This window comes from Fragaria vesca, linkage group LG6 (genome assembly GCF_000184155.1).
Source record: "Fragaria vesca subsp. vesca linkage group LG6, FraVesHawaii_1.0, whole genome shotgun sequence".
Lineage (NCBI taxonomy): Eukaryota > Viridiplantae > Streptophyta > Magnoliopsida > Rosales > Rosaceae > Fragaria > Fragaria vesca.
The window spans coordinates 23,253,182-23,276,817 of record NC_020496.1 but is presented as its reverse complement, the minus strand read 5'-3'; the positions used below and the strand labels follow the sequence as shown (position 1 = coordinate 23,276,817).

General features: G+C 37.6%; 5 protein-coding genes across 5 annotated transcripts in view; 2 read left to right on the top strand and 3 right to left on the bottom strand.

Moving 5' to 3' along the window:
* The window catches only part of LOC101299600 (N-acetylglucosaminyl-phosphatidylinositol biosynthetic protein gpi1-like), a 5,839-nt gene extending 3,394 nt beyond the window's left edge, over window positions 1-2,445 (top strand). The window contains exons 6-8 of the mRNA XM_004303570.1: window positions 685-1,100; window positions 1,910-2,003; window positions 2,089-2,445. Coding sequence (XP_004303618.1) covers window positions 685-1,100; window positions 1,910-2,003; window positions 2,089-2,200 — 622 coding nt within the window. The 3' untranslated portion in view covers window positions 2,201-2,445. The remainder of the gene's footprint in view (window positions 1-684; window positions 1,101-1,909; window positions 2,004-2,088) is intronic.
* A 598-nt stretch (window positions 2,446-3,043) lies between these two features.
* On the top strand, window positions 3,044-5,423 carry LOC101291556 (transcription factor IIIB 50 kDa subunit-like). The gene has a single exon (XM_004305651.1). The coding sequence runs from the start codon at window positions 3,044-3,046 to the stop codon at window positions 4,598-4,600; it is 1,557 nt and encodes a 518-aa protein (XP_004305699.1). The 3' UTR covers window positions 4,601-5,423.
* Window positions 5,424-11,320: 5,897 nt separating this feature from the next.
* On the bottom strand, window positions 11,321-11,731 carry LOC101291268. Its single transcript, XM_004305650.1, has one exon. It carries the CDS (start codon window positions 11,729-11,731, stop codon window positions 11,321-11,323), a length of 411 nt encoding a protein of 136 aa, XP_004305698.1.
* A 2,331-nt stretch (window positions 11,732-14,062) lies between these two features.
* LOC101290979 (pentatricopeptide repeat-containing protein At4g35130, chloroplastic-like) lies at window positions 14,063-15,913 on the bottom strand. Its single transcript, XM_004305649.1, has one exon. The coding sequence runs from the start codon at window positions 15,911-15,913 to the stop codon at window positions 14,063-14,065; it is 1,851 nt and encodes a 616-aa protein (XP_004305697.1).
* Window positions 15,914-16,461: 548 nt separating this feature from the next.
* Window positions 16,462-17,544, bottom strand: LOC101315459 (putative ribonuclease H protein At1g65750-like). Its single transcript, XM_004305648.1, has 2 exons — window positions 17,493-17,544; window positions 16,462-16,796 (listed from the first exon to the last, which is right to left on the bottom strand). Exons 1-2 carry the CDS (start codon window positions 17,542-17,544, stop codon window positions 16,462-16,464), a joined length of 387 nt encoding a protein of 128 aa, XP_004305696.1.
* Window positions 17,545-23,636: the final 6,092 nt, after the last annotated feature.

Sequence of the window (23,636 nt, the reverse complement as noted above, 5' to 3'; positions counted from 1 at the left end):
GGGGGGGGGGGGGAGGAGTATGGAGAGTAAGTAATAGCTGGGTGAGGGAGAAAAGGATGAAGTGGTGGATCCTTTTTTCGAATTTAATGTGTTAGGCCTCTCTTTGAGCATCGGTATCCTTTTTTCTACAGAGGACTTCTTTTTCCTTGTTTAGTACTTTTTATACTTGTTTTTGTGGAAGTTTGTTTTGTACGGAAAGAAAAAAAAATGCAGTCGATTTATTAAGATCATTTCTTGATTTCTAGTGCAACATGATCTCCTTGTAAGAGTGATGTATAATTTGTGGATATTATTTCTCGCATTACTTTTTCCTATTGCATTACAATGTAAGTAGGATTTGTGGGTGTGACTTCGTGTCAGACAGGATAGTTGTATTTTTTATATCTAGTGTATATGTGTCTTTATATATATGTGTTATGAATGTTTGTATATGTATATGTACTCTTGTGGAAACCATGCTTTCTTTAATGTTATTAAAAACTTTTTAAGATTTGATTTGATGTAAATTAATAATATCGTAAGTCAGCTCCTTTTCTAATTAATCCTAGCTACCGTTAACCTAAATGGTAATTTCAAAATTCGGATTATATATAGTTGAGGAAGTGACCAATCTTACGTTCTTTAAAAGTAATTGGTTTGATTGTTTCGTAATCTAGTTTCTCATGAAGTAGTTGAATTTTCCAGGGGTCGAAAGTGGAATCCACTTCGTCAGAGATTAGATAGTTATGACTACACGGTCAAGCAGCACATCGTTGGATCTCTTCTGTTCACACCGCTGTTGCTTCTATTGCCCACAACTTCTGTTTTCTATATCTTCTTTACCATTGTGAACACAACCATCAGCTTAATCTGTATACTGATTGAAGTCACTATATCCGTTATTCATGCTACTCCATATATCAAAGTTTTTCTGTGGTTGGTCAGACCAAGAAGATTCCCTTCTGGGATATGGTTTGAAATCAATTCTGTTTGGAGTCAGAGCCTTGATTCTTGTGAGGATATGGATTCACCGGCAGCAAATATGCTGAGAAATAAAGACATAACTGAAGTTAAACCTTCTGTTGTGGTTTCAGTTCTTCATAGCAACTTCTTGACTGTAGGTGAGTTTTATTCTTTTAATGAACAGATTGGTGTCTGCATACAGTAAAAACTTCACATGTCAACTACTAGGTCCTTGTTAATACTCTACAGATTAGGTACTTTGCTTTACAGGAAACTGAACAATAGTAGAAAAAGGATAACGATGAAAAATCATTTGATATATTTAAGAATTAAATTTAGTTTACCCCATTGTGGTTTTGAGGTGAATTCATGTTAGTCCCTAAACTTTCAATTTCATCATATTACCCCCTGAGCTCTTGTTTTTCTGGTAATTTAGCTTCTCAACCCCCCAAACGTCATCACACGTCATCAAATTTCAATGTCTCAATTGGACGGAGCATGAGTGATAGGAGATGACAAACAGAAAAACGAGAGCTTGAGGGGTAATCTGATGAAATTGAAAGTTTAGGGACTAACATGAATTCACCTCTAAACCACAGTGGGGTAAACTGAATTTAATTCTATATTGAATTAGTTTTATTAGGAGTCATGACTTTGTAAAGTTATTATAAACTTGATTGTGTGATACTTGAATAAGTTTTAGTGTAGAGTTCGAAGCCTCTTCTTACCTTGTTGTATGGATGTCTGATTGAATGGTTAAATTCCATCTAACTCCTAGCACAAGCTTTAATTTTTTCTTTTTGAATAAATGCTAATTCTCTGTTAACCACTCTAAAATGCATTATATGTATGTTTCTAAACATCTGCGTATTCATATACATGTATTCCCATTGTTGAATTGTGTGAACAGAAACTGATAATATGTGGTATTTTTTTGTCGAAACTGTATTGTTGGGATGTATTTCAGGACAAATAATTTTGCCTCACTACACTAAGGTTCTTTCTGGGAAACCCCGAACCGTGCTTGCTTCTGCAGCATATGGAGTTCTCACTGGCAGAAGGTGAGCTGTGATTGTTTGTTTAATCTGTTACATTCCTCAGTTTTTTCAGGGTTATTTAATTCTTAAAGTGCATGTATGTTTTCAGAATTCCATCTACAATTGGAACTGATCTCCCAACATTTCCATGGATGATAATTCCGTGCAAACAGTTTTGGCGCCTCTGCTACGAGTCGATTCTCAAATGCTACAGATCATGACTAATGACTTTTTCAAGTTCCTTAACCTAACTTGCAATTCTTCTACTATTCTTTGCCCATTGGCTATGCTTAAGACCTATCAGGTTATACACCTGATCCAATTTTGAAGGAATGTAGGATGCGTCTAATGCATAGAATTATAGAAGTCCCTTGAATGTAGAACTTATTCGAGAGTTTTGTGATACATGGTTTAATGGAGTAGGGATTTTATATTTTCTTAGTAAATGAAAATACATTACTATTTTATGTAATTGTTATTGCATTTATTTACGTTATTACTAGTTTTAGTTCTTATGTTCTAAATGTGGGGTACCTTGAGTATTTGATGTGTTAATTTAAAAGGTTTTGTAGGTTTTTTATTTTTTTATTTTTTGTGACAGAGGCTTTATATATAGTTTGTACCTTTAATGATACATGCATATATATTATATAGCACCTGTATATGCCATACACGCATAGACATGTTTACATAACTCCACGAGTTCTATTATCAATGCTTCTCCATTGCTTTAGATTTGGACTACTTGTACATATTCACTTGTGCCATTGCTTTAGATCTGAATCCACACATTGTGACAGTGTGTGGATTAGTTTTGTTATATTTTTAAAACTTGATATAACAAAATTTATAAGGAGTAAAAATTTGTATATCATTTAGATGATTTTTTTTCCTTATTTCTTAAAAAAAGGTTCTACGGAGGCCTTTTTCCTTTTCCTGTTGGAATTAGGTTACGGAAGGGGTATAAATATCGAAAAAAAAAAAAAACCCAAATAGCTTTAAATACCCATAGCACCACCACCGCCACAAACCCCCCAAAAATCCCAAAAATCAAACTCCCAACCATGCCCACCTGCGTCTCCTGCAATTCCACCTCCTTCACCCCCGACGACGTCTCCGGCCGCCTCTACTGCTCCTCCTGCGGCCACATCCAAGACTACGACAACTACGTCAACGTCTACGGCGGCGTCTCCGGCACCACCGGCACCTTCATCCGCCTCGGCACCTCCGGCCAGGGCACCAACTACCACTACCGCGACACCAAGATCTACGAGGCCAACAAACTCATCGATGACGTCACTCTCCGTCTCAACCTCTCGCCCTCCCGCGCCGACGAGATCAAGGCCATGATCGGTAAGATCACGGAAGGTGAGTTCGGCCAAGGTAACTGGTTCAATGTTTTGATTGGTGCCTGTGCTTATGTGGTTATGAGGAGGGATAGCAAGTCCATGCCGATCTCCGAGGTCGGGGCGGCTATCGGATGCGACGATTACGAGCTCGGTAGGATGATCATGCGTGTTGTTGATTTTCTAGAGCTGAAGAAACCGGACTTCCCGGAGTTTGATATTGTGAGGTTGTACGAGAGGACGTTGCGCAATTCGAGAGTGTTAGGGAGTTTAGGAGGGAGTGTGAGGGAGAGGATGAGGAAGCAGGGGATTTTTTTGATACAATGTGCTATTAAGTGGTTCTTGACCACTGGCCGCCGGCCCCTGCCGATGGTGGTGGCCATTTTGGTTCTGGTGGCGGAGTTGAATGGAGTTGGCGGTGTTAGTATTCAGGAGTGTGCTAAGGAGTTCAATGCGGTTGTTCATACTTGTAGGTTGAGGTATAGGGAGCTTTTAGAGGCTCTTGTGAAGGCTGCGCAGGTGTTGCCTTGGGGGAAGGATGTTAATGTTAAAAATGTGCTCAGGCACGCGCCCACTGTGATTCAGTATATGGAGAAGAAGTCAATGTCGGAGCCTATAGGGAAGAGGGATTCGGAGGGTGGTGTTGGGATTGATTTGAGAGATGTGATCAATGAGTGCTTGGGTAGAAATGGCGATGCAGATAAGTCTGCGACAGAAGTAGAAAAGTTCAAGAAGCTCTCAGATGATTGTCAGGGGATGGATAGGATGAAGCTTTCACATGAATGCTTGGCCATGGTTTACTCAAAGTCTTTAGATGAGATGGAGAATTTTAAGTCCTCTGGCGGGTTTGGAGTTGTTCATGAAAGGGAAGAGAGGCAGTATTTTGATCCTCATGATTGCACGGAGTGGTGGAATGGGAAGTCAGAATTAAGTAAGAAGCTTATGCTTAAGAATATATTGGAGAAAGACGTAGGCTTGGATCATATGCCGCCATCTTATCTTAAGGGTCTCAAGGCCTGTAAGAGGAGGAGAGAAAGAATAAATGCTGCCAAACAGCGAATTCATAAGATTATGCATCCATCAAATGCTCGTTCAGATGTTTGCATTTCTGAAGATGTAAAGAATGGAAGAAAAAGAAAGAGAAGGCATACTCTTGATTGGGAAGATTTAATTATTGAAACCCTCCTCCTTCATCAGGTAAAAGAAGAGGAGATTGAGAAGGGATGGTATAATAGCTTACTGGATTTACATGTATTTAACTCTGGAGCGGTGTAAGGGTTCTGGTATGGTCAAACTGAAAATGGTGTAATATGCGTCCATGCCTTGGCAACTGCATGATCCAAGAGTATTTTTGTCTGATGATGTTGAAATTTGTCACGCATCACTGTTCTTATATGTCTTTAAACAGAAACTTGAGATTTGCAGTGTAACACATACTTGGCCTTGTAATGAGGCACCATTCAATGAAATATCGAGTCAAGGCGTGTTTCCAAATGTTGTCACCTTCAATGTCTTGGTCGATATACTTTGTAAGGAGGGGATGGTCGCGGAAACCAAAAGAGTGATTGATATGATGATTCAGAGAGGTATTGAGCCTGATACGATTACAAACAATTCCCTTATGCACGGTTACTGTATGCGAGGTGAAATGTGCGAGGCAGTACAAGTTTTTGATCGTATGATTAGCAAGGGCTCAGTGGTTAATGTTTGGAGTTGTACATTTGGATTCACCTATATTGCAAGCTTAAATTGATCAATCGGGCTACAAATATTTTCAGGGAAATGTGTCGTATGGAACTTGTTCCTAATACAATTACTTATAACTCTCTAGTTGATGACTTTTGCAAAGCAGGGAGAATTCTAGAAGCCGTAAAGTTGTTCTCTGAAATGCAAGCTTGTGGCCAGCTTCCAAATGTCAGAACATACAATATAATGATACATGGATTTTGTCTTCATGGCTTATTGATTGAAGCAGAAAAGTTGCTGAGAGAAATGGGAGGGAAAGACTGTTCTCCATATGGCTGTATCTATAACACCATTATTCAAGGGTCGCTGAAAAACAATTAGACATCATGGGCTAAGAATTTTTTTGAAGAAATGAGGGAGTGGTTTCTTTTCTGATGCATCAACTACAGAATGATAGTTGGTTCATTGTCTAAGGATTTAGTGGATCCGGCTTTGTTGCAGCTCTCAAAAAATTCCACTTAAGTTGATTTGAAGAATATCAAGCTCAGATATGTCTCCAAAGTTCTTTTAATTTCAATTGCTGTTTTTATTTCACTTAACTAGATTAAAAATTTGAATTCAGTCTATGTGAATTTACTCCCTCAACTTGCTTAGTTTATTATTGGTCTTGGTTTTGGTATTGCAACTACAGTTATGAGATATGACCTTGGATTTCTTTTATTGGTCTTGACTCTAGGCTGCCACTCTGCAGTTAAGCATATTCTTTTAATGGCTGTGGTCTATTGCTGTTTGTTTTTGGGATAGTGGAAAACCAACCTCCGGAGGTTCATAAAGCTCAATTTAGTGGCTCCCAAATGGTGGAAATTAAAAATACTGAATAGATTGATCCTGATAGTTCTACTGCATTTCCTTAATGGCTATGAAAAATTGATGGTGTCTGTTGCATTGTTAATTGTGTTCTGTGTTTTGAACTTGGGACTTGTGATTTCTAATGCGAAAATGAGTGATGGGAATGGTATTATGCTGCTATGTAGTTATGCAGCTTTTTGTGAGTGTGCAGATACTGATGTCCGATTGGATCATATTCACTTTGTACAAGTAAATTACTGCTTAGTGGAAAATATAGTGTCAACTCTAAGCTTACAAATTGGCAATTTTTTATATATAATTTGAAGTTTACTTAGCATGTAGATTTAGATTTGGGGTTTGCAGGTCGGAAGAGTGAGAGTTAGGGGGAGTAACTATGCAGTATATGAAAAAATTTTGAGTAGAGGCAGTGGTGGATAAACGGCAAGAGAGAACTTGAACCTAGCGACTAAGAACATGGAAGAAACTCTTAGTTTTTTTCTCTGAGCAGTGTATTTTTTTTTTTTTTTGTAATTGTTATCTCGGTTGGTAAACCTGACAGTCATGGGATGGGTTCTTAGGAATTGTATGGAGACTTTTTAGGGGCAGGGACAGAAAATGAGGTATTCATCAAGTTATTATTATTAATCAAGTTTCCATTGAGATAGGACCCACACAAGGAAAATGAGGTATTAGACCTTGTTATATCCTGAATCAAAAGAATTAATCTTTAAAAGAATAAAAAAATTCAGTCTTGCTTTCCCTCCATGCTGTGCTGAATGTTTTATCACCTTATGCTTAAAGTTTCTTTATTATCACTAGATTTGGAAATTACATCAGCCAACCCTTCAGTCCTCCTTTGTCTATGCTTTAGGAAAATGTAATAGTTCCCTGTGCAGCTTTTCGCTGGAACAAGCTCCTTTTCTGATGTACAAGAGTTATTTCTGCACTGTTTAATATTTCTTGAGCAATCCACGGCCGTTTTTGTTACTAGAGTAATTCAAATGATGAGGGATGCAGTTCATGACTTTTGTGTATGTACACTTTTTAATTTTTTTTTTTCAAGGAGAGGCTTTGTACAGTGATGCGATACAGAAATCTTGCTGATGTTTTCAAGTGATTTGAACAATCATGGCTACTAGTTGGCAGTAATTGTTTTTGTACACATCGTGCTTTGGATCAATTTTCTCTTCATCCACAATGAAACAAAATTGGCTGTTCATTGTCATTCTCGCACCCAATATTCTTAGACACTTGTTTATCTTCTTACGAAATCCTTGCCCCTCATCTTGTTTGTGTTCTAAATTTTTTTAAATCATGTGGTTAGTTGACATCATCAGAGCAAAAATTGGACATCTCTTAACACACTCACTGACAATTGACGTAAACGTTGTCAGATCCTTTGTTCATGTTCCAGTTGTATATTGCACTTCCACTTCTTGTGGTAAATGACAATAAACTCGAATGTGTATTGATTTAGACATGCAGGTCCTGACAGCTCTTTGGATGTCTCAGGACACCCTGGGAAAATGGTTGCTGTTCAAAGAAACTTGAGCAAATTTGGAATGAACCGGAAAGGCAAGTTAATATATTTTCATTGTCATGCTTATCACTACACATGTGTGTGTGCTCGTGCGCGTCTCTGCTGATGTATTTAACCCTCAAGACAATGTGTAATATTTTATGGTGGTGTGCTACAGTTCAGTAGCTGAATTGAATAACTATATTGTTTGTCTCAAATTTGTTAAAAGATTATGTAAACTCTTTGTATTGAGGTTTCAGTTTGACTGTACTGACAGATTGTTTTGAAATGAGAAAATGTGTCAGACAACTCCTTTTTGGAGGCTTTCTGCAGCTTCTTATCCTGATCTTGAAAGAACAATGTCTGATGATGAAGTTGCGGTGAAAGCAAATCATTCAGCCAATGGTTCTAGTGGTTTCGCCTCATAGGTACATATTTGTGTATAACGTATCTCTGAAAGGAGACCTATATGTCTTATTGGGGAGATTTTTATTCTATTACGTTTTTCCCATGCTTGCATATTCATTATTCATGTGTGTTATGAAACCATATAATAGGAGTGAAAGGGATTCTCCCATCATATAGTGAGTGCCTCAACACATGCAATTGAATTGAATGACTTAGCATATAATTCAAGATGACATTGATGCACAATAAAACATAGCTCTTCTGTTTTGTAGAGTTCTGTTTTCAAATAATGTAATACTCTAGATGTTAGGGTATTAAATAGGTGATTGAGCTTGATATGTTGAATTTTGGGTTGAACATAAGTGAATCTCATTTCGTTATTGAACGGTGACATACAACCTTAAGTCCTTGAAGTGGCAATTCATCTTATATTTTTTCCTAAACGGACGGCTATTTGTTTCATTCTTAAGATTGAAAATCTTAGTTTAAGAAGTGTGCAAGGTTCAAAATTATATTTCTTTACATAGATTGTAGTTGCTAAAATATTTGATTAATTTGTAAACTACAAATCAGTGCATTATAACCTACACATTTATATTATTCAGTTTCTTTTTGTGTATTAAATACAGCTAAGTGGTGTTCAATCACACACTTTGTGTATGCTGGTGAATGACGTACCTGGAGTCCTGAACATAGTAACAGGAGTCATATCTCGTAGAGGTTATAACATTCAGGTTAGTTGATTCAGCTGAGCTCGTCTTTCTATATTTGCTTTCCTTTGGCCTTTCCTCATAGTCTAGCTGTGGGGCCTTCTGAGAAGGAAGGGCTTTCTCGCATTACAACTGTTATTCCTGGTACTGATGACTCAATTACCGAGATTGGTCCAGCAACTTCTCAAGTTAACAGATATTCATGAGGTAATGGTTCTGAACTTACATGTTTACTAGCTCATTGTGGATTTACAACAGTTCTTTTTTGGGGAACACTTGTTAATATCCAGAACAGAAGAACAATATTGATACATAGTGGCTACTGGAAAACTTTGCATGCTTTCTTTGTAGTTATGAACCAACTATTTTCAAATATGCAACTTGTTTAGAGGGTACAATAAAAGCAAGTAAGTTGAAGGATAAATTACTTTTAAGAAAGTCGAATTTTGTATTAATAATGCGGCCCCGGATCTTATTCTACTCTCCTTATCTTAAAGAATTGCAACCTGCTCTTATATTCTTTGTCACCATCACCATCCTTTCTCAGCTCAATATTGATTGGCTATTGAATTCAATTTTGAGCGGAAGTTGTATGTCTAGGCTTCTGAAATAGGACCTTTTTTTTTTTTTTGGTTGTGAAAGGAAATCAATAGGCCTTTATTGGATGATAGAAAATGCTGGTTGTCTATCCAGGTTCAGAATATTACACACTTGCCATTTGCTGAGCGAGAGTTGATGTTAATAAAGATTGCTGTAAATGCTAGTGCTAGTAGGGATGTTCTTCATATTGCTGGCATTTTCTGTGCTAAAGTGGGTGATGTTTCTGATCACACAATTGCTCTTGAGGTTGAATCTTTTTCCTTTCTCAAGTCAACATATAGTGATTGTTCAGTACTTCAATGTTATCAACATGGTAGGAAGTGTTTTTGCCTTTTGATCATTGGTGTTAGTCAGGGTTAGGGCTCAAGCATTTTTAATCGTGTTCCACCACAAGGCATGGATGTGTGTTTGTAGCATCTCACTATCTCATGACCTAGACTTATCAAATAAGATTGTTGTAGCCATTCTATAACTCACAGGCAGATCACTGAAAAATGTATGTATCAAAAGGATCTAATTTAATTGAGAGACCCCAATAAAATCAGGTGAGGGAGTGGTAAGGTTGAAAATAATGGCTGTGGTTTTGGGGGGGGGGGGTGGGGGGTTGAGAGGAGGGGGTACTTTTTAGCTCCCCTGCTTATAAGCACAAACACGTCTTGTTTGGTAACCCGGCTTTAGCTCCCCTCGCTTCCAGAAGCCACTGCTTCCGTCAAAAAACCGAAGCCACCTCACCCCTCCATTTAGAAGCAGAAGCCAGCATGAGCACTGTGGTGCCTTACACTGTAGATTAATGAAGATTCTTTGATACCAGCCGTTACCTTCGTTGAAGCAATTACGTAGATGCCATGAATCCCTTCTCTTCAATTGTTTCTGCCTCGCTGGTTTATGATTCTAGTTTTGAAATTGAAGCCGCCGCAATCAAGCAAAGGCTCTGGCAATTTGATTCAGGGTTATTAACTATCAGTTTCAAATTTCAGTTTCAATATATACTGTTTTCAATTCGATGAATATTTGGGTTCAACTGCTCTGGGATATGATCTGGTATTGAAATTGAAGGTCTAGTTATGGGAATTGAAATCACTTTTGTTTTAGATTTTTTGTTCCTGCTGTGTTCTGTTTCTTTCTGTTGTTTCTTGTTTGCTGGTTCAATGTATTCCCTTCGCCAAAAATAAAATGGTGAAATTGGACTTTAATCTAGAAAAACATTAGGACACATCTGATCTACACAGATTCTGTTATGACTATTCTTGACTAGATAACAGAATTCTGTTATGACTTTTCTACTTCTGTGCTTGTTTGTTCTTTTTTACTACAGACTAAGACCTTCATGCTCTCCATCTATATTAATTATCTTAAAATAGGAGGATCACTTGCATTCCCAGTATGTAATCCCCGGTACTTCCTCCTTGCAAGATGAATTATTATTAGGTATAAGCTCTGGTACTTCCTCCTTGCAAAATGAATTGTTATTAGGATGATTTGTATAAGCTTAAAGCTTTCAATATTGAGATCATCTTGGGTGTAGCTCACTTTAGTTTCCAGTAGTGATTGTGAAAGCTTATTCTTTCTAATAGTATGAATAACTGATGAATTGCTATGCCAAGTCATAATTACGCTAATCTTTGAAGCACTAATGGAGTTGTCTTAATTGTGTTTCAGAAAGAAAAAACTCTATGGAGTCAGAAATTGGAAGGGCAAGGTGTGTATCTGTTTCTGTCTTGTGCTAGTTCCTCTCAAGTTACCTCCACACAAGTGGCCTATAGCAGCAAATTTATGAGGATATTAGTTCTTGTTAGGAGCCACTAAAGGAAATAATGTATTGTAGCTTTCTCTATGTGCCAACTATAGACACTGATCCATGCTTGTGAATTATGAGGAATATGTAGATCTCTGATGCTTTGTCAATTAAGATTTGTGATAATTTATTATGATTATGATATAAGACTATCCAATTTCTAGTAAAACTTCGTTACTAGGAAGGTTAGGAAGTTTATCATGCTACAATCACATTTTTGCGTCAAATCCACTTCATTGGTATATATATCATGTAGTGCATACGTTTCTGTTTTTGTAGAAGGATACCACAATCAGAAAGCTTACCATGACAAAGCCATACGAGGAAGAAGGGAAAAAGAAAAGACAAAATAGGCTTCCCTAGATAGAGAAGGGATACTGAAATATCAAACTGATGAAACCTTGGCTTGCTTTGGCGACAAACAGACATTACTGACCAGCAGCGAACGCCTCAACTGGAAAAGTTTTGGTGATGCCAGCAAGGCTCTTGAAGTGAATCTTTCCGGTTGGTTGCGCATCAGCAATGATTTCACTCACTGGAGGCCACAACATGAGCTCTTTGGCCTTCACTCCCTTCAGCTTCTTGATCCTCTGCTTCTCAACATATCCTTTGATCTCTGTGTCATAACTCACAAGCTTACCGATGATCTTGAAACTGTGCTCAACCTTCTTCTTCTGGACGATCCACATGTAGCCAGTACTCCTCACGAAACCAACTTCAATCACATCAGCAAGGGGCAAAAGTCCGAGTGGAAGCTCAAACTCTTGGAGAAGTGCAGTTGCCAATGCCAGTCCCTCTTCGTGTCCCTTCTTGATGATGCCTCCTTCCTTCTCTGCCATGTCTGATAACTTTATTTTCCTTAAAGTTGGTAGGAAAGAAGTGAAGTTGGACTGTAAGTACTTCGGGCTTGAGGGGTTAATTTATACAAAATCACTACATATCTAAGACAAGTAGAATGGAGAAACCAATGGTATTAGCATTGTAGTAATCTCCAATGTTTCCCTTTACTTTTATGGTCTTGTCTCCATTTGTATGTCTTGAGTGAATTCCATTTTGTGATTCACTGTCTAGTTTACTGGCAGATACGTAGGCATCTTGTGGTCTTCACCCTTTGTTGTTTTTGTAGGGTTTTTGTAACCAATGGTATTAACCCTGTCGCGAGTTCTTGTAGCCTTACAAGTTACAAAGCAATGTCTGCATAGCAATAGTACAATGACTTGGAACAAGAGAGACTTATGGGATGAAATATCGAAGTGAACAAGGATTGCAAATCTTTTCATCGGAGCAAAACAGAGAATACGGAGCCCCATTCATTGCGATGATAATCGCCTGAAAAATTGTACAATTCAGTTCTTGGCAGCTAACAGAACTTCACGCTAGTATTATGAAGACTAAACCAATCACTAAAAGCACAGATCAAACCATGATTGATAATATCTGAGCTAAGTATTCATCGCCATGAAGATGAACCATTCAAGGTCACAACAATCCATTAGAAACAGCATACTGAGCATAGATCTCGATAAAATTTACTAATATCTCTAGTAACGGTGGAAATGATCTTGCTAGTAGACCGTCACTTGAGATAAATTTCAGCCAAGTAATATCTATAATTTTGAAGGATTTATATCAGATATGCTGTATATGGGTTTCCATTATCACAAAGAACACACATTAAAACACTGGCAGTCCATCTCATGTCTCAAGAATCTCTAGCTCCTGGCCTTATTTTATTTTTATGCTAAAATGGAACCACTCTTCAGTAAGCTCATATACGGTTTTTCTGTTTTTCAGGACCTCAGACTAAGAAAATGAAAATCTGCAAACTACAGAATTCACCTTCTAGCTTAATCCACATTCTAACAGTACGTCATTTTTTTTCTTCTTCTTTTAATCATTTTGAACCTTCATAATCCTCACCACTTATGACTTTACCAGAAGCAAAACAGACTAAAATGGAAAGGAACTGAAACTTCTCTACAGATAATTTAGTTAAGCAAAATGTAGCATATTCATTCCAGATCCCCTACATGGACAGTGCTGGACTAAAAGACTTAACCAAGGATTATGTCTTACCTACGGCTGATTTTATTGTAAATGCCATTAACCCTTATTCCCCAGATCAACTACTGCTGTGTGCATCAATTATAGCCTTATTTAGAGAAGGAAAAAACAAATTCCAGGAAGTAGGGAGTTTAAAAAGAAGTCGAGAGAACGGAAATGGCAAAGCTTATCAGATGAAAGAGAGATGGACAAGCCCTATTCTGCTAAGAATCTGAATAAAGGGTTCTCAGGTGTACTAGAGAGTTTTGGAGAATCAGTTTGTGCACCACTCTTCCGCCAAATATTCTACAAATTGTATTACTTCAGAGTCATCTCCAAATCAGATATAGTTATAAGCTACGGTTCATATTTGCACTAGAGGCATGAAAGATCTTGCGAAGGCATATCCTCCTACACTTTGGGTAAACTTTATCATTTCTATAACCAGGCCGGAGCAAAATAGACAAATTACCATAACCAATAAGACTGAATAAGTTTTAGTATCTACTCTAGTGATTGAAACTGGAACCAAAGGGATAGGCACAGAAAAGAGATGAAAAAGAAAGATTCAACTTGATACTTCTGATTTAAAAAATTAATCTGATTTAAGTCATACCTTTCGCTCAATAAAGAAGGCTATAATCATAATGTCATATATGCAAGCTAGCATCTGCACTTAAAAACAGAACATGCAATAGAAAAAACTGTAAAGACATAAAAGTAGACTACTAAGATTTAACAATATAAAGTTTCAATTATAGTATCACAAACCAGTGGAAAATTTTAACTCACTTGCTATTGCTTGAAGTCCTTGTATTATCAAAAGCAATGATATACCTTACATATCATATATTCTTTTTTTTTCTTTTTTTTTTTTTTTTTAAAACAAATATCATATATTCATAGAGACCTTATACTTGATAGACTCCTACTTAGATCTCCAAATTTTTCTGGTAATATTTTAAAAACTATTCAGTCTCTTGGTAGCACTATAATCACTATTGACCATTCCTGTGCAACATGTAGCAAAATTCAGCCAACTGAAGCAAACAAACAAGAGTAACTATTCCAGCAAGTCGCTGACAGTCTGACACCTCCGATGACATAACATATCAGTTGATCGCAGTTCATATTAACCTACTTAAGCACCCCAATACTTCATAAATCTCCTCAATGTGATGGTGCGAATTATCTCCAGAAACAAACCCATGAATCAAACCTTTAGCCTCAATGCAGCTCCACCCTGGCTTCTTCTTTAGGTCATTTTCCTTCATAGTTCTCCTTATCTCTTCTACTTCATCCCACTGTCTGACACTGGCTTGTGTATTACTCAACAGAGTAAAATATCCAACATTATCAGGTTCTAATTCCAAGAGCCTCTGGGCTGCATATTGCCCAAGCTCTATGTTGCCGTAAATTCTAGATCCTGAAAGAAGAGCCCCGAAAATCCTACTATCTGGAAAAGCCAACATTTTCAAAATGACAGCCAAGGCCTCTTTGAGCTTTCCACATCTGGCCAAGAGATCAACAAGACAAGTATAATGATCTAAATCGGGTTCGATTCCATACCTCCATTTCATGGAATAAAAAGCTGAACAACCTTCAGTCACAAGACCAGAGTGGCTACAAGCAGATAACAAACTTAAGAAGGTGACACTATTTGGCTTTATTCCTTGTCTTGTCATTAGATCAAAGAGTTTCAAGGCTTCAAAACCAAGTCCATGGCTCCCATAACCCTCAATCATTGATGTCCATGCCACCACATCTTTGAGAACCATTCCATTAAAACACACTCTAGCTGTAGATATGCTGCCACATCTTATGTACATGTTGATTACGGAGGTTTCAAGATGAGTATGGCACTCCTCAGTTCCGTAAAATGATTTCCTTATTATGCAGCCATGAACTGCTTGTCCTAACTTCAGAGCACCTAAATTTGCAAATGCATCAATGAGGTTTCTTAGTATCTCTGCCCCTGGATCAAGACCTGCAGCTTGTATTTGTCTAAACACTCCAACTGCTTCATAAATATACCCATTTTGAATGAGTCCAAACATCATTGCACCGCAAGTAATGCAATTTCTATCACGGATTTCTCTAAACAATTTATCCGCACTTTCCAATTTTGCACATTTGGCATAAAAGTCCAACAAAGAAGTCTGTAAAACATCATCACGAAGACCACTTTTTATTGCTAAACCGTGGAGGCTTTCACCTTGGGATAGAATCCCATGTATGGCCAATGCTGATATAACTATAGTTAACGTCTCAATGCTTGGTGCTACTTCACCTTGCATCTCCTTGAACAAATCTCTTACTTTTACAACATCCCCTCTCGAAGTATAATAGGAAATACAAATATTCCAGGTAACAACATCCCTTCTATCAAGTTCCCTGAAAAAGTCTTCCACTTCTTCACCGGTACCTAGTTTAGCGTACATTCTCAAGATTGAGTTCTCAACAGCTCCATGACTCAGTAAACCATTCTTAATCACATATGCATGAAGTTGCCTCCCGTATATTGAAGTTTCGAAACAACAACCACCTTGCAACATGGCCAACATTGTCACTGAATTCGGTTCCAATTCCATCCTCATTTCGTTAAACAAACTAAACCCAGAAGTAACATTTCCTTGAGAAACATACCCGGAAATCATCGAAGTCCAAGTGATTAAATCTCTGTCACACATTTCATCAAACAGCTTCCGGGCATAACTGAAACAGCCGCATTTCACATACAACTCAATCATGGTATTGCCAAAATACAAATCCAATCCAAAACCCATTTGAATTGCCAAAGAATGAAGCACCCCTGCATATCTAACACCATCACCAATCATCAAGACCGCCTTGTTTACAATTGGAAATGTAAAACCATCATGTGGAACACCCAGCTCGCGCATCTTTCTGTACAGCAACAAAGCCGAATCGAGACGACCCCATTCAATGTGGGTCTTTATGAGTAGATTCCACTGCATGGTGCTTGGGTCTTGTATGGAACTGAAAACCGAAGCTGCGCTGCCAAGGTCATTGAACCCAGCATACAATGTTAGTAGCTTCGAAAAGAGATTAGTGGGTCTGAACCCAGATGAGACTAGAATACGAGCGTGGACTTGTTTCAGGGTGTGAAGGTCCTGGCATGAATGCAGCAGCAGATGACTTAAAGAAGAAGAAGAAAAAGAGGGTGCGAGGATTGAATAAGGGGATGTCAGGTGATGGGTTTGAAGTAAAAGAGGAATCGTTGACGAGAGAGAGGAGATATGGAAATGGTGCAAGACATTTGAATGGGATAAAATTTTGAGAATGATACAGAAAAATCAGAATTTTACAAGAAAACCGAAGCTCAGAGCTTTTCCGGACTACAGAGGAAAGGTCATCGAACATGTACCATAATGAAATAACTTATTTAACATTGTATTTTGTGTGTGTGTGTGGTTACATAAGGGGTCTAAAAGACTCGAACAGAAAAGAAAAATAAATAAATAAATAAAATAAAAATTAAGCACTAGTCGTAGAGCATCTAGCTCTAGAAAACAGCAGAAATATCATCAAGAAACATTTGAGCAGCATGGATAAGAGGATCGTCGAGCATGAGTAAACCCAGATCATGATTAATGTTGTCTTTGGCTAAAACATCAGCAGTCATGTATCCCTCTCTGAAAATATGACTGATCTTAGTGGAGTTGAAACTGGCCATGAAGTTTATACATCCAGAAATCAGAGAACCAAGAGGATGAAGACCACAATCATTCATTTGCACAAGCTGAACAAGGATGGGAGAGTCTGACTCAACTTCAAGTTTTTGAACATTAAGATTTACAGCAAGTTGTAGACCGAAAAATAAGCCCCAAGCTTCAGCATCTAAAATCTCACCAAAACCAAGATTAACTTGAAATCCAGAAATTCAAGCACCATTGTGATCTCTTATAGTTCCACCAGCACCAATTCTTCAAGAGTTAGAAATTCTGGTGCCATGGTTCAATTTAAAAACACTAGCATGAGGTTTAGTCCAAGAATAAAGAGAGTAGCTGAAAAGATTATCAGAATTACAATTGCTATTCGTAGGAGTCCACTCATCAATATAACTCCACATTATTTTGTCAGGACAAGTAGGCATGATGAAGTTGGAATAAAAAACAACCTTATTTCTCCATTTCCAAATGAACCACCAAACAAAGATGAATAAGTTGCACCATTTGATATTCTTTTTAACCAAGGAATGCCAATGAAGCTGAGCAACAATCCAGCCATTCTTTTTAACATTGTATTTTACATTGTACTTTTCTATTTTAATGAAATATTTCTTTAAAATTTTTCCAAATAAATTTTATATATCTCATCTTGCCCACATTTTCAAAATGAGTTATTACGTTGCCATCAATCACTATTTGGCGGCGGTAGGGAGCATTCGATACCATTCTTCTACTACCTATAGTCTAAAAGTTACAAATTAAATCATATTATTTCGTATTATCCAACATGATCAGGTAAGATATGATTGTCAATGACACCTAATATATTAGATTACGTAAACGCATGACTATAGGCTCAAATCACCTTCGACTCCTAGTTTGAATTTGAATCTTCTTTCAATTGCCTTGTTCCCCATCAGTTACCATTTTTCTTTTCTTTTCCTTTCTGCTCTATCTTCCTTTTACTTGTGTTCTTCAATCCACAATCCACTTTCGTCAATCACGCTTCACGCCTCATAATCCTTCTTCCTCTCTTGTAGTATTTTCTGTATAGTTTTCTCTCTTTCTTTTGCTGAAGACGTACTCGAGTAAAACTCGCATACAAATTGCAGGAAACAATTTGCGTCCAGACTACTATATACGTCTGCATCCGGACTCTCTCTTGTTTACATACTTTTTTCAATGTGAATTATAGTCTTAACCGTTTAAAAGTTGAATTAACCAATAAAGATCACCTATGCAAAAAATCAATATAAACAAAATTCGTTTACTCAGCCGATTGCATTAAACAAATTGACAATTCTGGTGAAATGTAACAGTCTCATGATCAATTGTCTATTTGTTTGATACATTCGATTGACCAAACAAATTTTGTTTACATTGATTTTTTTTTTTTTTGTCAGAGGTGTATTTTTTTTTGTTTAATTCAACTTTTGAACGGTTAAAATTATAATTCACATTGAAAAAAGTATGTAAACAAGAGACAGTCCAGCGCACACGTACATACCAGTCCAGACACAAGTTTTTTCCTTAAATCTTTCTGGTTTAGGTTTATTAGAAGTGCGCTCTTTTTTCTTTTTTTTTGATCAAAGGTCAGACTTTATTGAATACCGGAAGTGACTACAGTTGGACTATTTCAGCTGCAAGCGCAGACTGAAGGAAAGAAGGTATTGAAGAATAAAAAACAGGAGACGCAAGGCCTTTGGAGTTTGCTGCCATGATATGTGCCACATTGTTAGCACTGCGTCTAATATGTTTAACCTTTACAGAAGCATGAGTCTGCAGCAACCTTTACAGAAGTGCGCTCTTTTGTAACCTTGTATTTTTGTTCTCCATCGGAAAAAGAAAATGTCATACTAGAGTTGGTTATTTTTTTTTTTTTTCGTAATTACAATTGCCTTCTTGGTTGCAAAGTTTTCATAATTACATGAAGTGGGTAAAATTAAGTTACAGGTCGCTCACCTACGAGACTGAGTTTGCGGGACAGAAAGAGACATTTCATTTATAGCCGTTAGATCTAAATGAGACAAATTTGATGGATGAAATAAACTCCACACACTTTTCTTGGATCCACCCAATCCTTTACCCCTTCAGTCATCTCTTTCCATTTTCTCTTCCTCTCCGTTCTCTTTGTTCTTCTGGGCTTTCTCTACATTGGTAAACTCTCACCAAAGTTAGCATTTGGCTTAACTTTGGATAAAATGGTAGGAGAAGATAGTTAAGAGTGAAACTAGGCTAGTTGTGGCTGTCGACTATTCAACACTAGCGCGCGATAGAGAGTACGTAGTAGACTAGTTGGTCTCTTGTTATTTGGGAAAAAAACTCGTGTCTGGACTTGTATGTACTATGTACATGTACATGTGCGTCCGAATTTTCTCTTATTTACATATTTTTATCAACCATTTAAAAATTTAATTAACCAATAAAGCTCATCTCCTTCATATATATGTACTGCATAGCTTGGTCAGCTTTCAGGGAAGTTTGTGTCCCTCTTCCATATATGTGTGAAACAAATGTCTCCGAAGTTACATATGTAAAAAAGTTCGGAGTCACAAACCACTTATACTTTATAGAAATTATTAACCATGCAACTCGATCTAGCTAGTGTGCCACTTTATGCCTTGCAATTAAACCACAATTCCACAAGCACATCGATCATATTCCCTTCTTCGGTGCGGACGTCTGCTCTACATCCGGCCTATATATATATATATATATTAAGACTAAAGACGGTAAGCTGCAATAAGAGCACACAAAATAGTTCACGGGTGTTGTTGCGCATGCATGCATATAGCTAGTAGACTAATTACTGAACAAAACAAAAGGGCTCTTATAGATTCCCCGTGGAAATCGACGAGTAGGAGTTGGAGACAGAAGAAGGTACAAGTTGGAGAGATTGATGGTAGATTTGGTTACGAGTACGTTGGGGCATTAATAAAAACCAAACCAATATAACTAGTTCTAGTAGTTTTAGTTATGCTAGGCAACAGAGACATGTGAAAGAACATGCATGTAAACTTGTAAATGCCATTCAGTCACTTTCACATAATAATACCAATCGATCTTCACATGTTTGTCTAGAACGTACTTACAGAAACGACGTCGATAGAATTATATGAGAGGCAGTCAGAGACTTCGATCATCACCTATATAGATATATAAAGCTTCCATATCAAACGAGCACACAAACACTCTCACTCACTACTCTCCCTAGCTAACAATTACAGTAGATAGCAGCTTAGCTAGATAGCAATGGGAAGGACGCCAAGTCTTGTGATGCTAGCTCTTGCTATGCTTCTCGTTTTAATAGGAGAAAACCGTGTAAGCAAACAACATGCACACTCTCTCTCTCTCTCTTTCTCTCTCTCTCTCTCTCATCAAAATTTAATATATTTCCATGTTAATTAATTAGATCCGCTTCTAAATGCTGATCGATTTGATTAATTTCCATATATATTGATCGAATCCCAGCTAGTACATGCATCACTGCACCTCTCACACTCTCATTTACAAGCTGAATGGATCAGGGCACTATGATAGCCGAAGTCACAACTGAATATCATGAGTGCTATTGATTTGCATGGCGACTTTACGATAACTGTACATTCAAAGTTTCAAGCTGTACATTAAACGTTGAACCTGCACTATTCTGTAGGATAGAAAAGAAAGCAAACCGAAATCATATAAAACATAAACCCATGTTGCTCATGCTTATGTCTAGATAGAAAATTACAATCCTGAAGGTGGCTGGTTAAAATCTTAGCACTCGTAAGTTTTTATTTAAGCATTTGGGTATTAAAATAACTTTCCAAAAAATTATTGTGGCAGGCGGCTATTAGCAGCAGCATTGAGGCTCCATCACCACAGCCTCAGATGCGGAGCAACAACCAAACCATGGTGGGTGCATGACACCGGCCCTCATATTTAAACTAACCACAGAACATTCTCTTCAAACATAACTAACCTCGATCTTGTTTGCTCTTTGTCATTTGGCATGGAATGCAGCATGGAGCTACTGAAGGCAGCCTTGAACCTCATGGTATGTATGCCTCACCAATTAGTTAATTGCATATGTAATTATATGAAAATTAGCAACGTACTAATCTACTAATTAGTATTAATGGGTCGGTTATATATTGTGCGTAGAGTGTGGTCCTCGTTGCAGCACGAGATGCTCAAAGACACAATATAAGAAGCCGTGTTTGTTCTTCTGCCAAAAGTGTTGCGCAAAGTGCTTGTGCGTTCCTCCAGGCACCTACGGCAACAAGCAAGTCTGCCCTTGCTATAACAACTGGAAGACAAAGAGAGGGGATCCCAAATGCCCTTGATTCACTTGCTTTGTGAATGTGTGTAATCTCTCCTATGACTGCATAATATCAATTATATAACACCCCTCCTTGCAACCTGCTGTCAGTGCTGTGTATATGATGCTTTTTGGCTGGTGCTGCATATATATTTGATTGTATGATGGGCAGTGGTAGGGTGAACTGTGTAGTGGAATAAATGATATGTAGGTTGATGTTATAATTTGGTTCGAGAAATAAACTATACTTTTGAACCCATTCTATTTCATACACATAAATAATTGTGACTAGCTTAACTTCACAATCAAAATATCTAAGTAAAATTTTGATATTTCAACACACTTAAATTTTTATTCAAAAATTAAAGAGAATTCATACACATAAATAATTGTGACTAGCTTAACTTAGCATTTCAAGTCGTCAACTTTAGACTATAACCAGGTTTCTTGGAATTTCACCAAATAGTGATTACAATTATTTGGAGTCGGGATAAAAACCTATATTTGATGGAATTTGCCTATAATAATAGCTATCATTCTAGCATTGGTATGGCTCCCTTTGTGGCTCTTTATGGGAGGCAGTGTCGCACGCCTTTGTGTTGGAATGAAGTGGGGGAAAAAGCGTTTTGTGGCCCAGAGTTAATCCATGTTACGAATGAGAAGATTAAAGTGGTTAGAGATAGACTCAAGGCTGCTCAAAGTAGGCAAAAGAGTTATGCAGATGTCCGTAGGAGAGACCTTGAGTTTCAAGTGGGTGATTGGGTGTTCTTGAAACTATCTCCTTGGAAAGGGGTAGTACGTTTCGGTAAGCGTGGGAAGCTTAGTCCGAGGTATATTGGCCCTTATGAGATAATAGAGCGAGTTGGCTCACTTGCTTATCGATTAGCCTTGCCTCTAGAGTTATCCAAGATACATAATGTGTTTCATGTATCCATGCTCCGCAAGTATATTGCCGATCCTTCTCATGTGCTGCAAGAGCAGCCGATTAGTTTGACGAAAGATTTGTCTTATCCAAGATACATAAATAATTGTGACTAGCTTAACCTCCAATTTCACCAAATAGTGATTACAATAATAGTGACTAGCTTAACCTCCATTAGATCGAAGTACCGGTTCCATCCCTAATTGTGACTTTCTGACATGACAAGACTAGAACATATATATTAATTGTGACCTACTATTAGAGAAACATAGTTTAATGGAGTCTAAAGCCTCAACCTCCAAGATACTTCGATCTCCAAGACCAAGAGTTCAACATCTAAATTAGGGATGGAACCGGTACGCTAACCGATTTTTTTGTCCCAAACCGTAAACCGTCCCGACTTATGTCGGTAGGAAAAACTTGATACCAATACCGACAGAAAAAGTCGGTATCCCGAACCTTCGGTAACCGAACTTTCGGTTGGTATCGGTACGGTTGGGCCTAGAACCGAACTTTATTGAGCCTCTTAATCTGTCACTATTTTAAATGAAAAAAAAGGCCTAGACTAAAAAAAAAGAGCAACAACAGCAAACTAGTGATTCAAAGTTTTAAACACTGTAGAAACCAAATATTTTCTTGTGTTTCACATGTTAAATTCCAACCCAAATAACAAAATTACAAATCCACAAAGTCACAAACTCAATTTGACAGTCTCAAACTCTCAGTGTCTCTCACAAGCAACAAACTGATAAAGTTACAAAGGCACCCTATCAGCCTAACTGCCTAAGTGACTAACTGTAAGGCTGCTGTCTCACCTGTCTGCAACTACTGAACTGCACATTCCAATACTAATTTACTAACACAGTATTAACTATTGACAGTATCACAATAACACTAAAGAAATAAAAGCCTAATAGCAATGCACCAAAGAGGCAAAGACCAAAAAACCTGAAACAAATTACAAATGCACAACTGCACAAGCACAACTCACAAGTCAAAACTCTAAAATTATTAAAATGCACACTGTTGACAACTGACAACACCAAACCCTGAAACAAATGCACAACACCCTAAAATAGTGAATCTTCAAGTCACAATTTAATGATTTTACTCAAAACAAAAGTCACATGTCACAACTCACAACTCACAAGGCATAAGCATTAGTTTAAAGTTTCAACTGAAATAGACAAATAGTAAAGACTAAAAGAGTTTAAACTTTAAAGTCTTAACAAAAAATAACTAAAACATCACAACAAATTCAGAAACCATCCATTTCAAACACACTGCTAGCCTGCTGCTACACATTGGTTTGCCCAGAGCTTCCAGTAAGCTCAATTGGGGTTGCTGCTGCCTCCTGTCCTTGATTGAAACCGTTTTCTGCAAAATAAATAAAATTCACATGGTTAAAAAAATAAGGTATGTGACAAAATAGCAAATTCACATTGTTTTCTAATAATTACCTCTCTCAATCTCCTCCAACTCAGCGTAAATGGCGAGCTCATCTTCACTGGGATCCTTGTATAGGTTAGGTTGATCACATTTTAACCAGTCGCTTGTGCACACCAGGGCCTCTACCATTTTTGGTGTCAATGATGCTCTAAAAGGATCAACCACTCTTGATCCTAAACTAAATGCATTTTCAGAGGCCACTGTTGAGCAAGGAATAGCAAATATATCCTTGGCTAGCTTTGATAGCACTGGATAGGTTGCCTCATTGCCTTTCCACCACTTTACAATTTCAAAACTCTTGGAGAAGATGTTGACATATCTATCGGATAAGTATT

Excerpts from the sequence above, each read along its gene's own strand:
- LOC101291268 (XM_004305650.1), bottom strand. The coding sequence starts at position 11,731 with ATGGCAGAGAAGGAAGGAGGCATCATCAAGAAGGGACACGAAGAGGGA.
- LOC101315459 (XM_004305648.1), bottom strand. The coding sequence starts at position 17,544 with ATGGGGAACAAGGCAATTGAAAGAAGATTCAAATTCAAACTAGGAGTC. Across the intron at positions 16,797-17,492 it reads ATTCAAACTAGGAGTCGAAG|ATGCTGAAGCTTGGGGCTTA; the intron begins GTGATTTGAGCC and ends GTGAGATTTTAG.
- LOC101290979 (XM_004305649.1), bottom strand. The coding sequence starts at position 15,913 with ATGCAGTGGAATCTACTCATAAAGACCCACATTGAATGGGGTCGTCTC.
- LOC101291556 (XM_004305651.1), top strand. The coding sequence starts at position 3,044 with ATGCCCACCTGCGTCTCCTGCAATTCCACCTCCTTCACCCCCGACGAC.